Source organism: Pseudorasbora parva, chromosome 7, assembly GCF_024679245.1.
Source record: "Pseudorasbora parva isolate DD20220531a chromosome 7, ASM2467924v1, whole genome shotgun sequence".
Lineage (NCBI taxonomy): Eukaryota > Metazoa > Chordata > Actinopteri > Cypriniformes > Gobionidae > Pseudorasbora > Pseudorasbora parva.
This window is the reverse complement of record NC_090178.1, coordinates 32,613,747-32,630,431: the sequence shown is the minus strand read 5'-3', so window position 1 is coordinate 32,630,431 and position 16,685 is coordinate 32,613,747. Positions and strand designations below refer to the sequence as shown.

Here is a 16,685-nt window from a genome sequence, read left to right as displayed (position 1 = left end):
TGTACACGGGCTGTCTTGTCATTCTTAATATAGCTGTGTGAAATTGTTCAGATTGTGAGACCTACTGGTTGAGCTTCACTTTGTTTGATTAGGATCTAACACTCTATTGTGACAAACGTAGTGTTACTGAACGAGCTGTTGATTTAATAGCAGAAGGCAGTCCACAACAAGTGTGACTGGTGGTTTTGTCTGCATTAAATGTTTGGTTTGACACTGTTAACTTCCCCTGAATAACACCTGTAAACAAAACAATCAGTGCCGCCGCTTCCACCACGCGCATCACACGCTGCACGTAGGGCACCAAGTGCTGAGGGGGCACCACGAGAATTCAACACCCCACCCCCTGGTCCACAAATACGTGACACCCGCAGGCTCCATAAAATAATGATGCATAGGACATCAAGGCGGCCAGCGGCAGTACTGAAAACAATTACACATGTTCAAATATTTGGTGGATTGTAAACTTTGTTCTAACAATATGTCTATATATATAGTAGATCTCAATTGTGCCATTTAATACAATTTTGTGAAAGTCCTAAAAATTCCCGCCACAGGGAAATTTCCATGTCAAATAATGTATTTTCAATTACAAAACATGGCAATTTGATTGTGAACAATACAAAAAAATATTTAGTTTAAGTTTTATATACTGTGTGTGTGTGTGTGTGTGTGTGTGTGTGTGTGTGTGTATTTATGCGCTATATTTTATTAAAAATATTTAAAAAAATAGTTTTAAAGGTCCCGTTCTTCGCGTGTTTTCGAAGCTTTGATTATGTTTACAGTGTGCAATATAACATGAGTTCATGTTTCGCATGTAAAAAAAACAGTATTTTTCACACAATTTACTTATCTGTACACCGGTGTTTCCTCTGTCCTAAAAACGGCCTGAGGATTTCCTTGTTCTATGAAGTCCCTCCTTCAGAAACACGTAACGAGTTCTGATTGGGCCAGCGCTTCCCGTGTTGTGATTGGACAGCAGCTTAGCGGTCCCGCCTCTTACCATAACGGGGAGATGCAAGCGCTGAATGCGCGCTCTTCTCCACGTGGGAGAGCAGCAAGACCACGCCCCCTATTTTGCGTGTTCTTGTGGGCGGAGGGTTAGTCAACAAACGGTTCTAGTGACGTCATTCCTGAATGAAGTGCAGGGGTGTAGTCCAAACCGGCCGTTCGCTGTAGGCTTTGAAAGGGAACTTCTGTTAAATAAAATATCTCGTTTGGCATTGAACTTTGAGCTTTATAATTTTACAGCAGTGGCGATTTCTTTAAGACTGCAAGGGAAGCTCGGCTTCCCTTATAATGTCAAAAAATTAATGGTCAAATATGTACTATTATATTAACATTGTATTGACTAAAAATGCGTTAGAAAACGTTCATCTCAAAGACGAGTTCGTTTACATATAGCAGGTCGACTGACTCGATTTCCTTCTCATACATTCCCGCAGCGTCACAGTGCATTTCCCTATTGAAGCCCAGCGTCCATTGACTTCAATGGCGCTGCTTTGAACGTTTTTTTTTCAGCGCTTCGAAACTAGACGTCCCGCCCACGGACGCTCAGCGTCTCTGGGAGTGAATGGGGAGTGGGCTGGCCCGGACTCCGAGCTTCTGCGTGATGATTGGAGGGTCTGCATCTCCTTTTGACTGACAGCGATTCTGTACTATAAGGAATCACTGAAGCTATTCGCGCTCAGTCCCATCGCGAATTTCTCAAGTTCAGTCGAAATAAAAACTGCTGCAACCTATTTCTTTGATATTTGCTTGGCGAAATTGCTTCATTTTCATCATACATTTCACACAATTATACACCACATTCCTTGTTTCAGTTTTACAGAGTTTAATATTTTTTTAGATCGTTCATTCATTCACAGGGTAAAAGACTATTTTCTTGAAAAGGAACGTAGGGCAGAATTTACTTTTAAATAAATAAGACAATTGGCCGAAAATGAGCTTCCCCTCTCTGACAGACCAGTAGCCGCCACTGTTTTACAGGTATTATTTATGCTCTAACAGCAACATTACACACTAACTAAAGTTTGAAAGATGGAATCGCGAAGAACGGGACCTTTAAATACTAAAAGTTGATGAATCATTTTTACGTACTATAAATATTGAAGTTTTGTTTATTGTTTTTGTTTCGTTATTATAGTTTTCATATTTTTATGATGTATTTTAATAGTTGCGAAAGAAATCTGATCTTAATTCAAATGTATTCATACTGTTGGTCATTTGAAAAATGGTAATGATGAATGCAGATATTTTTTATTATTTTTTTTTTTATTTTTTTTTATTTAATTATAATTCTGTTATTTTTAAAATAAATCAACCGGAGTCAGTTGTTTAAATTATTTATCTTAATGACTTTGTACGGTTGTCTTCCATCTGTAGTGTCCATGGCAGTGCGTTTGTTAATACTCTGTGTCAATCTAGATGTAATCCTTTAATCCGTTTCTTGGCAAGGCACTCAAGCTATTTTGTCCCCACCCACTCTTTCTCAGGCACACGAGCGATTGGAGGACGTTAAGCTGGAGGCGGTGCAAAGTAATAACGTGGAGCTAGTGAGCGAGATCCTGTCTGATATGAACATTCTGATCAGTCAAGATGAAAGTGCAGCAGAACTCAGTAAGATCCTGAAGGAACCGCACTTCCAGGTACCAGACCTTTGTGTGTGTGTGTGACTGCCTCTTTTCATAACATTGTTCATTGATTATTAACAACAATTTAATCAGCCTGTTACATTCTCAGTAATAAAGCAAAATCACCTTTAAGCACTTGAGACAATGAACAAATAAGTTGCTAATTGTCTTTCTTTCTCTTTTTTTGTTTTGGAATGATTCATCTTGTCATTTAATTCTCCAAACTTAAATTGAATTCTTTTGGTAATTTCAGTCCCTGTTAGAAGCTCACGACAAGGTGGCCTCTAAGTCATATGAAGCTCCTCCCACCATCACCAATTCCACCAGCATGACCAGCTCATCCCTCATGCCGGCTGACACGGTTCGCATGATCAGTATCCAGAAGAAGGCTGGAGAGCCTCTGGTGAGTGACAGGCCATCTCCGTTTCACAGGATTAGATCCGACGGACGGTCAGATGTTCAGCTCCTTCACAAGTAGCTCTACTAACTACTAACGTGTTTCAGGCTGTGCGAATAGCTATAACTAGGCTTAATTGTTAAATTAGGACGATCTAAGGCCAACCAGTCTCTTGAGCAGACATATAATGGGCAGACTGCAGTCTTTTAACACCTGGTAAAATAAGTCACCTAGTCATAGTGTCTCTGCCCAGGGCAGAAATTCACCAGGATGCTTAATTAAAAAATTACACTGAAATGAATTATTGATAATAATCATTATATTATCATATACATCAATCGATTGATTTTTATATTATACAAAAAGTCACTGAAAATGGCATTTTATTTATTTAGGGATATTGTCTTATATTATAATAAAAGCCACTTAAAAGAACTTGTTTATTTTATTAAGTGATTTATTGTAAAAACAAAAATGCCACTGAAAATAACATTTAAGGGATATTGTATTATATAATATTATTTATCTATTTAGGAATATTATTTTATACAGTATATTAAATCCACTGATTTTTTTTTTTTTTTGTTGATTTTTATTTTTATTTTTTTTTTTTAATTATTATACTAATACTTATGGATATTGTATTATATAATCTTATCTATTTAGGAATACTATATATTATACAGTATATTAAATCTACTGAATATATATTGTATTATAATATCTTGTATTATAATAAAAGCCACTCAAAATAACATTTATTTTATTAATTCATTTATTAAGCGATTTATTGCATAAAAGCCACTGTAAATAACACGTATTAAAGGATATTGTATTCTATAATATTATTTATCTATTTAGGAAGTGCATATTATATAATCTATTTAGGAATATTATATATTATATTATATTGTATATTAAATCTACTGAATATTTATTTTATTATGGATATTGTATTGTATCATATTTATCTTTATAGGAATATTGTATTATCTTATTATACAGTATTAAATCCACTGGACATTCATTTTTTTTATAGGGACTTAATATAATATAATATAATATAATATAATATAATATAATATAATATAATTTGTCCATTTATAATTATTGTATTATTTTTGCCACTGATTTTTTTTTTTAAAAAGTATTTATTAAAGGTGCCCTAGAATGAGTTGAAACAATATGTTAAATTGTTCTCTGATATCTACATAGAGGGTATGTGGCTTATTTAGGAGCAAAAATTGTCCAGATACAGTTTTACAGGTCCATTTACAACCCTAGAAATTGTCCTTATGATGTAATGCTCTGTTTTTGCCTTATTTGGTAGGGTCATGAATGTTAATGTTGAGCTCTGCTCTGATTGTTTTATTTCAGCAGCTCACAGCTCAGAGCAGTTCAGTAAAGCAGCTCGTGAGTCCTGACCGTCCTGACAGAACACAGACCGACTGAATGATACTTTAAGCAAAACATCTCAAACGGAGATTGATAAAATGTAGCTTACTTGTTTTTTCCGGTGTTTTCCGAGAGAGCTCGCGTTCGTGCGGTTCCCAGATTTCATTAATTAAATCCCCCAAACAGAGCTTTTCTGTGAAAAACAAAACAAAAACCCCTGTATGCATCCGGTGTTTTACCTAAACATTTGCAATCTGGCAACCATATGCACGCGAGCTCTCTCTCGCACACGGATGATCTGAAAACACCAATAAACAAGTAAGCTGCATTTTATCAATCTCCATTTGAGATGTTCTGCTTAAAGTGTCATTCAGTCTACATTTTAGACTTGTCTTTTTTCGTCAACGATATTGCATGTCTATATAAAGTTAGTCACAATGTAGGCTAACGTTACGCAGTGACTGTGATGTAGCCTAATCTGAAATACAAATAGGCAAAAACATCATAAGAAACACCATACTTCAGTTCTCAAAAAAATCATTACGGTATATAACTTGTATTTTTACAAAACGACAAGCCTTGTCAAATGACTGTCGTTTTAACTTGTATGGTGAAAAAGGTGACGTTTGCTAGAAGGATCGAGTGAACGATCTAAGCAAAGTATCTACGGTTCTATTTTGTAATACAAAATAATATTAACCTTTGTCATTAGACACACTACTTAGTTTGGTATGGTTCTTGGAGTTTCCTATTGTTACTGTACTAGCGTTATCTAGACAGTGCTGTCTCCCTAAGAAACTTTCAATTTAAATTGTTCAAATTAAATTGTTGTGGTATCGGATTATAATAAACCTCAACCATGACTGTTGACATTGGTGTTTGAGACTCACAGTATGTGATGTCCATACTGAACTCTTATTATTTCACTATGGCAAGGTTAATTACATTTTTCATTCTAGGGCACCTTTAATTATTTAGGTATATTATAAAAAATAAATTTATTTATTTATTTTAGGGAAGTGTGCCCTTTATAAAGTTAAAATAAATGAATTCTGAGAACCAGTTCCAGAGTGCAAATATCATCCCTTAATAAAAAGTATGTCTGACTCTCTGTGCTGGCACTTCAGAGATTCATGGTGTGGTCTCTTTTAGGGTGTAACATTCCGGGTGGAGGAGGGCGACCTTGTCATCGCGCGCGTTATGCACGGCAGCATGATTGACAGACAGGGGATGCTGCACGCAGGTGATGTCATCCGAGAGGTGAACGGCCGAGAGGTCGGCAAAGACCCCATGGCATTACAGCACATGCTGAGGGACTGCAACGGAAGCATCACGCTCAAAATCCTGCCCAGCTACAGGGACACGCCTCCACCCGCACAGGTCAGGTTCCGCTGGTTCACACCAAAATCATTCCCACTAGGTTGATGGCAGAAGCGTGTTTTTTTTAAAAATTATAATTAAATTTTTTGTATAAAATACTTAAATTTATCTGAATTCATTCTTTAGTATGTAAACCATTATTATTAGTTTTAACATCCAAAATAATATTTTTAGAGGGTATGTTTTTCATCCAAATTGTGATTTTTGTGTTTGTTAATGCTATTTAAACGTGCCCAAATCTTCTTTGATTTCTACGGGCACTCAGCAGTGTACATGCAGCATCATGCAAAAAAAAAAAGGAAACTGAGATAAAGTGGTCATATGGTGCTACTGATATGACTGGATACTTGTGAGTTTGTACGTGACTTGAAACATATTTCTCAAAAGTACCGTTCTTATGTTTACATGTACAACATTGTAAGTAGTTATATTCATGGTAAGTTTAAGTTTTCCAATAATTACGAGCTAGCATTTGGTGACAAACAGTTGCCTACTAAGTGATGGCTTTATTAAAGGTAGATTAGATTAAGCCAACTTGTATCTTTCTCTAATACCGTAATCAGATGCTGAGAGTACAAAGCAGTGTTTTCCCATAGACCTGATTTTAGTGCTGTATAACCCCTAATGGGATATGGGTTAGTACAGTCCTTGAGAAAGAGGAAGGAGAGACATGGCCTCTGGGTGACTTAGTTTCAGTCTGGTGGCATTGTGAGCATGGTTATCCCTATTAATAACACAACCTGCGCTAAGTAGGGCAAATGGGAGGAGTCGAGCACACTCGCGCCACATGCTTACTTTCAACTCTAAGAAGATCTGAACCTGGAAAGAAATTATCCTGAAAAGAACTTTCCCCTTTTTTTTCTTAAAAAAAATTAAATAAACATTTGTATAATGTTACAATGTTGGTAAAGTGTTTTGCACCCAAATTAGTCATAATTGATCTATTCACTACTTTTCTCTAACCCTTAGAATGAAATGGTCTGTTTTATGCTGCTGTGCCTTTAAGAGATTCCTCTAAGCTCACGTACACACTGTAAAGTTCCAGGAGTGACAGCCGCATTTAAATACGGGAGTGTATCCCTTACTTTATCGTCCCGTGTGTGTACGGAACACAACACGCTCCTGAAAATTGCTGTGAGTAACTATTACAGCGCTCTGGTGTCACACACATTTAGGATCCACTATACTATTTTTGGCCAAAGTAAAATTACAGCAACCAGAGGTCAATTAACAAAACCACCGTCAACAGAGCTGTCATGGTTCATTTATGCTTGGAAGGCTGCTTCGCAGAATGCACTTTTTATAGGCGTTTTGGGTCAAGTTTATTGAGCTATTAAAGAAGGCAGGTTGCAATATTTTGGTCTAGTTTTTGATGTAAAGAATTTTGATTTATTTCAGTTTATAATGAGCTGGTTCTTGTTCTGCACTGTATACAGAAGAGAAGTAAGCACTATAAGGTGAACTGCAGTCAGTGTGTACGTGGCCTTAGACAAGGTTTGAGTTATTTCGCAAAGCCTGCATCGTGTTCTGACAGTCTGAAATATGCCATGTAAACGGTCGGAATGGATTGATTGGGAACCTTTGATTTGTTATATCACGAGCCAGAAATGGTGTGACCTTCTAATTTGTAACATTACAAATACAGGACTATAATATACAACATTCATGGTGCAAAGAATTCACACAAGATCAGCAGGTTCCACAGGTCCATATTTATTATGCAAAATATTTGCTTATTCTTATGCTGCACATAAATCACTTCCTCAGTGTATGCGTCTAAACGGGAAGATGTCCTTTACCAACTTTCCTTGAATAATGTTTAGAAACCTCGCACAAAGAGCAAACACCGGAGGTGAGGGTTTACAGGGATCTATTGCTTGTGCCAAACCTAAATTTCCGTCCTTTTTTGACCTGAACTTTACTCGGTGGCCTGGTTATATGCAGTGAATGACCGCTGTATGTTTACTGTTGGGTCCTGATGGCTGATAAAGATACACCACGATCCATAAATATTTCATGTGAAAACAGGCTGTTGTACTCCGTAGAGAAGTCCATTTACACCACGCCAACATGGGCTGCTTCTGTTACTCTTCATTTATTTCCCCCAAAGTCATTTTTAGGTTGCAGTATTCTATAAACAACATTAACAATGTGAAAGAGGAATCGGCCCTCAGCATTACTGAAAGCAGATGTTACTCAATGTAATGCAATTGTTTTGGCCAATCTTTATAGTGCTTTAAGTGATTTTTATTTAGTGTTATGCAGAAAACTTCTCCTTTCCCAACTGTATCATCAGCATTATGTCAGAAAGCAACAATTATAAATAAATCCATTTGCCCGGTGTGAGCTGACACAATTGCATTTTTAGGCTACAATTGGTAGCTTATATGATTAATTTGTCAATAAGCAGGCGTTACCCATTCTTTGCCCTTTTAGGTGTATTTGAAGCCACATTTCAGCTACAATCCTGACACGGATAACCTGATCCCTTGTAAAGAGGCGGGCTTAGCTTTCGCTAAAGGAGACATTCTGCATATCGTGAACAAGGAGGACCCCAACTGGTGGCAAGTGAGAAGCAAATACACTTTTTTTTTTAAAAATAATTTTTCTTTTTTTTCTTTCTTTTAAACAATTAAATATTTGACATATTGAAACTATGTAGTGTTTTTTTTTTTTTATTCATTTCTTTTAGGCATGTAACATAAATGGAGGGCGCTCGGGCCTGATCCCCAGTCAGTTTCTTGAGGAAAAGAGGAAGGCGTTTGTAAGGAAAGATCTGGATGGATCAGGTACAGTGGATTTAGGCAGTTTTATGTGAATTTGAGGATTCTGGTACGACTCTAAACTTTAAACGTGTTCATTTTGGCCCTTCATTTACATGACAACACCATTTTGGGGGCAAGTTAGCCTGACAAGCCAGACCCATATCAAGATGTTTGTTCTGGGAACTCCCCATTGACAGAGCTCATGAAAAGCGGAGCTAGTTAAACTTTCGCCGTATCCGGTCGGCAAAACTCAGAACACATCTTCCCTTTTTAAGAATGACTTCAGTGCCGTTCTTTGTTCTTTTCTCAGAGAAAAGCTTAACTCAAAGTCTTCCAGAGTCACGGTCAAAACTGATTCGAAATACCACCGTTGGCCAGCTTCTGTGTTTACTAGAAGCACGCAAGCGCAATTCTGCCGTCATTATGTTAAGCCCCGCCCACCGACTCTATACACGATGTGATTGGCCTGGCCAGAGTTTGGTTTTTACAGCTCAGAAGTGTATTGAGAGTTGCTAGACGATACTCGCTGCAGATTAGATTTGCTGCCGCTACGGTGCGTCTAGATTTTTAGGCTATTGACAGGGTTCAATCAGAGGGGCGGGATAAACGGTTGTCTTTCAAACTCCCTCTGCACACAATTGGATAGTGCTAGTGCAACGTGAAGCGGAGCTAGTTGACAGATTAAACTTTCACCGTATCCGGTCGGCAAAACTCAGACCACATCTTCCCTTCTTAAGAATGACTTCAGTGCCGTTCTTTTCTTAAAGAAAAGCTTAACTCCAAGTCTTCCAGAGTGGTGGCCAAAGCCAATTCGAAATCCCGCCGTTTGACAGCTTCTTGGTTTAAAAGTTGTTTACAAGTACAAAATTTTGTCCTGGTCCGCTTCATGTTCACATTGGCGTTTTAACACCGAACCTTAAGCCATGGGGATATGTTTACAACCTGCTTTTATTACATACATTTCATTATGGAACTTGCCAAAACATCGAAAACAATGCTGTGTGCTGGGCTAAATGCGCTCATTGTATGTGTAAAGCCTGTATATGATGAGATTTTGACCAGCTTAGAACTTGTGAAGAGCTTCTAAAATGTGTAAAGGAGTCAAACAGTGGCAGGAATCCCTCCGTCACGCACATAAACCAAGATCGTTCTGTCCTTTTTAGGTTTGCATCTGGTGACATGTCCCATTTTTGGTTAGTCATATATCATTCAAACCATTCAATAGTTCTTTGGAAGCGGTGAAAAGGTGGGTCTCGGTCCACTTGTTTGGTGCACACCAGGGTTCAGCGATTGCACTTATTCAAATGAACCGCACTAACTGAGCAGTCGCACCAGGGTTTGTTTTAATTGAACCAAACATGGCATGTGTGAACACACCCTTAGTAGTTTTCACGGATCCGAATGAACAGGGATAGTTTCGACAATGTTGTTGTCTGTACACACAACTCCAAAAATGCAAAAACTTTTGTTTTTAAAGGTCCTGTTCTTCGCGTGTTTTCAAAGCTTTGATTATGTTAACAGTGTGCAATATAACATGAGTTCATGTTTCGCGTGTAAAAAAACAGTATTTTTCACACAATTTACTTATCTGTACAGCGCTGTTTCCTCTGTCCTAAAAACGGCCTGATGATTTCCTTGTTCTATGAAGTCCCTCCTTCAGAAACATGTAACGAGTTCTGATTGGGCCAGCGCTTCCCATGTTGTGATTGGACAGCAGCTTAGCAGTCCCGCCTCTTACCATAACGGGGAGATGCAAGCGCTGAATGCGCGCTCTTCTCCACGTGGGAGAGCAACAAGACCACGCCCCCTATTTTGCGTGTTCTTGTGGGCGGAGGGTTAGTCAACAAACGGTTCTAGTGACGTCATTACATCCCTGCACTTCCTGCTGTAGTCCAAACCGGCCGTTCGCTGTAGGCTTTGAAAGGGAACTTCTGTTAAATAAAATATCTCGCTTGGCATTGAACTTTTGAGCTTTATCATTTTACAGGTATTATTTATGCTCTAACAGCAACATTACACACTAACTAAAGTTTGAAAGATGGAATCGCGAAGAACGGGACCTTTAATAGATTGTGGTCGTGTAAATGTACCCTTGGAAACTGGATAGTGTAGTTGTGGAATACATTGTAATTTTACCTTCGAATAAACTGTCTAGGTTTTCCCATTAAGGTTTTAGGAAAGTTCTTTCATATTGCATATGACAGCTATATTACAACTTTTGTTTTAGGAATCCTCTGCGGGACCATAACTGGAAGAAAGAAAAAAAAGAAAATGATGTACTTAACAGCAAAAAATGCAGGTTAGAATTGTTGGGTCTCTTTGTTAAATAAGACCACTTGTCTTAAAAACATAAAAATTAACTTGTAAAACGTCTCTCTTTCTAATAGAATTTGATCGGCATGAATTACAGATCTACGAGGAAGTAGCAAAGATGCCTCCATTCCAGAGAAAAACTCTTGTGCTGATTGGTGCACAAGGTGTGGGCCGCCGAAGCCTCAAGAACCGTCTGATTGTGTTAAACCCTCTGCGATATGGAACTACTGTACCTTGTGAGTCTATAAACATAAATAGCTGTCACATGTTATTTTACCAATACGAATTCTCACTTTCGTCTGATTCTTCTCAGTCACTTCTCGGCGTCCTCGCGACGATGAAAAGGACGCCCAGTCGTACTGCTTTGTTTCCCGAGAGGAGATGGAGACGGACATCAAGGCAAGTCGCTACCTTGAGCACGGAGAGTACGACGGCAATCTTTACGGAACCAAAATGAACTCCATCCATGAAGTCGTCCGCACAGGACGTACGTGCATACTAGACGTCAACCCACAGGTGAGTGCTTTTGTGAATAACAGAGGATAGAGGTTTACGGTTTCAGGCTTGAAGCTTTTGTCAATTGTCAAAAATGTTGTTTTGAGTTTATTGCATTTACAGTTTTGACCATCTGGCTCCATCTGGTGTTTTGAGCATTGACTAATACTCACTAATTGTGTGGATTATTTATATGCACAGGAGGACTCACACTTTTTTTTTTTTTGCCTAATTCACAAAACGTGCATACGCACATACATTTGTTCTTAACCTCATTCGAATGTTAATGAATAGTAATTAGTAAATGGTTAGTAATTTTCATAAAATACACCCAAACCATGTCCCCTTATAAGGGCTTTCACTCTTAAGACAACATGCCGTTCTCTCATCTGAGACCTTGCACTGCAAGATCCTTGAGCTAAAGAATTACGAACGTGCGCAGCTATTGCGTTAAGCGTCTGAAAGCCGAGACATCCTCAAACTAGGTTTAATATTAAATAATTAATTTGGTTCAACATATTTTCCGACGCTGTGTATTGCTGTTAAGATTGGTTTTACAATAAACAAACATACACCTATAGTGGCCAGCTAAACAAATGTATTTAAACACACACCATACATCACATGCTCCTTTGATAAATTAACTATACGTGATCATGTTGTTTACTTGATGTGCACTTGCGCTCCGATAACCAAAAACAGACATTTGAAGCAGTTTTACTCGCTGCCTGCAGTTCTAATGCACAACCGTGAACTTTTATCGCTGGGGCCGCTTCATCTTCCAGCATTAGACGATCTGCAAATCCAGCGTCGAACTGGGCTTGTTTATAAAACAATCATCGCTGAAATGCAGGGAACAAACAAAATCGCTTGCGCAACTCCGTTGCTGCTCTGGAAAAACAAACTCCATCCACTGTCCCATTAATGCTGGGTTCTTTGGGAAGCTGTACTAGGTTGTCTTGCCTCGACAACCAAAAACACACTTCTTTGATGACATTGTTGATTTCTTGAAGTCCTATGTGACCTGTACAATGCAGCCGATGACATCCCTAACGCAGAGTAAAGCACTTTGAGCGTACTGCTTTCACTCTCTCGTTCAAGTTGACGGGAGCGCGCCCGCCCTTTTTGATGTCAAGCACAGCCGTACACAGAATTTTTGAAACTCTGTCCATGTTTAGCATGGGAATCCGAGTTTTTAACAGTGTAAAAAGTTCAGTATGCATAAAAAACAGCTTTAGACCACCTAGACAAATTCCAAACAAGTAAAACAAGACCCAGTGTGTTATTTTAAAAAGCAATTGGTTCAGAGCTTCAAAAAGTTTGGTTTCTCTCATCACTAGCAAAATAATGTCATTTTTAAATGATTTTTATTATTAAATAAATGTGCTCTACAGGCGCTAAAGGTACTGAAGACATCAGAGTTTATGCCGTTTGTGGTTTTCATCGCCGCCCCAGAGCTCGATACTCTACGGGCCATGCACAAAGCTGTGGTGGATGCTGGGATCACAACCAAACAACTGACGGTCAGCCTCACTTCTGTCTATACTCCCTTTTTCAGAATTCAAATAGACAGAACTGTCAAAATAATGTTCTCTGAAGTTTTTTATTTATTTTTTTATACAGTAATGTAGAAATTTTACAGAGCTACTATATAATCTCTGAGATTGTTTGATATATGCTTCTTTAGAAGTCACAATTAAAACTTTTTGTTTTGATTTTGCACTTTGGTTCATGTTTTACAACTCCATACTGAATAATTCAATCATTACAGAGGAAACGAATGGAGGAAAATAGTTTAGGAACTAAAGCTGTTGAATAGTCTGCTTGTGTCTTCCTGTCTCTTAGGAAACGGACCTAAAGAAAACTGTAGACGAAAGCGCCAGGATCAAGCGGGCATACAATCACTACTTTGATTTGACTATAGTTAATGACAATCTGGACAAGGCCTTTGAGAAACTGCAAGCAGCTGTGGAGCAGCTGACCTCACAGCCGCAATGGGTCCCTTTGAACTGGGTTTACTGAGACATGCAGCGCATCATCATCATCATCATCATCATCATCAGCGGCAGCGGCACCACTGATAGGTCAGCGGCACAGAACACAAGTTCACACTGAACGGACCCACCCGTCACTATGCAAATGTACACGAGCTATCCAATCAGGACAGATAAGGGAAGTGTACTTATTTATTAATGATTTTGTTCTATTGACTAAACATATTTTAATGAATGTTACTTGGAGGAGCAGAAACGAATAGGATTTTTGTTTTTAATGACTTGTCATTAAAATTGTAATTAATTTTCATACAAGTATAAGCTGCATTGCAGTATTGAAAGCAGGGGTCTGTTTTCTTGCTGTAATTTTAGTGTTATTAACATTGGTTTACAGTGCAGGATTCATCTCGCATCTCTTCATCTTTCTGAAATGTGATGTCAGTTGTCACTACAGTGTGTTCAATAATTTGAACAGCTTTAGTTTTTACAGCTTCTGGCTTAGGACGACGCTATTGAAGATCTTACCATTAGCATTTTTAGTTTAGTTAAATTCAAGGAACGATAGGAGCCAATTTTAAGTTTAAAAAACATCATGGGTGCACTTTATTTTATAGTCCTGTCCTACATATACTTTACTCTGATTACTAGGTACTAATCCTGAACCTATCTCTAAAGCACAAAGTATCTTCATGTTTGACGCAAAAGCTTCATGCATGTGTACAGCCAAATACAACTTCCACCAGTTTCAGAGACAAGGCTTAAGTCTAGTCCCAGACTAAAATGCATTTGAGCTTATTCAGCTGAAAGCAACTTGCACTGATGTATTTTAAAATGTAAGTGCTGTTGTTTGTCTCAAGAAGGCACATTTATAAAAGCTACTTAAAGCTGCTGTCCGTAACTTTTTTTGTGTTCAAGATTTACAAAAATTATATAATGAGACTGTACAACATGAATCCCTTTTCCAAACCGTGTTTTTGTCTTACCCTGAATCATTATGGTACACTTATAATAAGTATTTATATTGGGACTAATTCAGGTCAGGCTGGTAGGTACCGCTGTGGAGGAGCACAGTCCCTACGTGATCCGCCATAGACATAAACAGAGAACATGTTCTTCCGCATGGAGTTCTGTTCATTAACTGCTAGAGCGCAAAAAGTTACGGGCTGCAGCTTTAAATGTCCTAATTGAACTAAGGCCTGTCTCAGGCCCGAGTGTTTACGTTACTTTTCAGAAGTTATGACTGTACTCGTTTAAACTAGAGTTGCATGTGTGTTTGTTGTTGCCACCAGAAGTAGTTTCTCTCGGTCTCTGTGGTTTCACAGTCAAAAAAAGAAAACCGAATCAGCTGGCGCCACCATGTGGACAAAATAATTAGTGTGAAGAAAGTTAAAGGGTTTAAAAATTAAGAAAAAATTAAAATTGTCATTAATTACTTACCCTAATGTCGATCCGACACCCGTAATGCCCCAAACTATAGACGGAACCCTCTCATTTGGTACATTACTATAATGATAGAGGTTGAAATTAACGGCACTACTATATTCAACTGCTATTTATTTTCAGATATATAATTGCACAAATAAAAGGAAATGTTTGTGTGCAACTCAGTTGGATATATGTTAGTTTTCATATACACTCGTCTTCATGATAAATGAATTCAACCATACATGTATAATAAACAGTAAATAAGCTGTTCGCTAGGTTTTTATAGCCAACTAACAAAATGTGAACACTCACTGTATAACTTTCCTGAGGTAAATGCTACATTAAGTGACAAGTGTTCACAAGCTGTTTAAGTGTATGCCTTTCTGCAATTGAAAACGATGATTAAGTTATTACGAGACATTAGTTGCTTCATTTCAGCAAGTAGTACTGTATCTTTCAACATTCCTTCTGATATTAATGCATGTTCTTCAGCACTAGAGTGATCTCTCAAGTCACATTTAAGAGTGTCAATACGGCCTTTATTGTTTGAATTTTGTGATCATGGAAATACTTTGTAAGCTCTGGGTGTTGGTGTGCGCTACTAATAATGTTTGGTGTAGGGAAAAACTGTGGACCCTGGCTTAAACTATGGGTGATTTCATAGGGTCAAATAAAGCCTGCTTTACGTCACATATTTAACTGTTAATGCTTTTACGGTACATTTTAAACGGTTGAGTTATTTGTCTCTTTAACATGCCCTAAATTCAACAGCAGAGGAATTTTCTTCACACACCCTTTTTATTTAGAGGATATCATCAGCCCTGATCATTGGCCGTTTTTAAACAATTTGCCGATTGATTTTGCTTTTATTGGCTGATACATCGGTGCACATCTCTATAAAATTCTCAGCATTGCTACATTAGACAAACTAATTAGTGCAAAGAATCTAGTTCAGTCTGCAACTGAAATGTACCTGCGTGTGCATGTACAGAAGTATACACTGAGCGGGACAGTTCACACTTTTTTTTACACTGCTGCTTTTGAATCGATTTTCTTTAGTGAACATGCATCGCTCTGCTTTGAATTAAAAAAAAAATCTCGTACATGACAATTTTTCTTGAACTTTAAGTACCGCATTTGAAGTTAAATGACACTGCTATCCACCTTGGCTGCTTTTCCATTCACCAGCGTCGCAACTCTGCATTTGGAGACCACTGTGTGCATTTCGTGTTTTTTAAAAGCAAAAATGTGTTCTGTGTTAACAACACAACCTCTAAACTCTAGGCAACTCTGGCTCTTGATATCTGATTTCTTGTTATCCTGATTAGCTTGTGTAGGTCTGTTGATTTTATGTTCGGAGCAAAACTCTGCAGTACAGTGGCTCTCGAGGGCCAGAGTTGCCATCCCTGCCTTGAACCCAAGTACAAGTTACCTTGTATTACTCACACAAGATGGTATGAGTGAGTACTAAGTATACTGTAAGTTCATGTACTGTAAAATAAAGTGGCACCAATATGATGTTTCAATTTTATGGTTGCAGAATTATGAGCTCAGTCATTGTGCTCCTTGTATGTCGTAGTATACAGAATCAGCACTGTATTTAGCTAAATGCCTTTTTACACGGGCACAAAATGACCTTTGAACATAAAATATAGACCAAGTGTGTCGTGATCACAAGCTACCTGTCGTCACAGATTCCTAAGTCTTGGTTGTCTGTAGTGATGCATCTCTGTGTCTCTGGCGACTCGCTCCAGTGTCTTTTTCAAAGCTGTGTAACTCAGACTTTTATCTAGCTTGTGTGTTCACTTGAAAATTCTATATTTTGCAATACAGAGTTGTATTTTCTGAAATTAAACGGCTGTCTAATAAATTTATCTTAATTTTGGATCAC

At 38.0% G+C, this 16,685-nt stretch overlaps 1 protein-coding gene across 3 annotated transcripts in view; it reads left to right on the top strand.

The window, feature by feature from the left end:
• pals2a (protein associated with LIN7 2, MAGUK p55 family member a) overlaps positions 1-16,679 on the top strand; it is a 41,034-nt gene extending 24,355 nt beyond the window's left edge. For all 3 annotated transcript variants that reach the window (XM_067449088.1, XM_067449087.1, XM_067449089.1), the window contains 10 exons: positions 2,493-2,645; positions 2,884-3,033; positions 5,575-5,802; positions 8,239-8,370; positions 8,495-8,591; positions 10,795-10,866; positions 10,955-11,116; positions 11,194-11,396; positions 12,770-12,898; positions 13,221-16,679. In XM_067449088.1, coding sequence (XP_067305189.1) covers positions 2,493-2,645; positions 2,884-3,033; positions 5,575-5,802; positions 8,239-8,370; positions 8,495-8,591; positions 10,795-10,866; positions 10,955-11,116; positions 11,194-11,396; positions 12,770-12,898; positions 13,221-13,397 — 1,503 coding nt within the window. In that variant the 3' untranslated portion in view covers positions 13,398-16,679. The remainder of the gene's footprint in view (positions 1-2,492; positions 2,646-2,883; positions 3,034-5,574; positions 5,803-8,238; positions 8,371-8,494; positions 8,592-10,794; positions 10,867-10,954; positions 11,117-11,193; positions 11,397-12,769; positions 12,899-13,220) is intronic.
• The last annotated feature ends 6 nt before the right edge of the window (positions 16,680-16,685 follow it).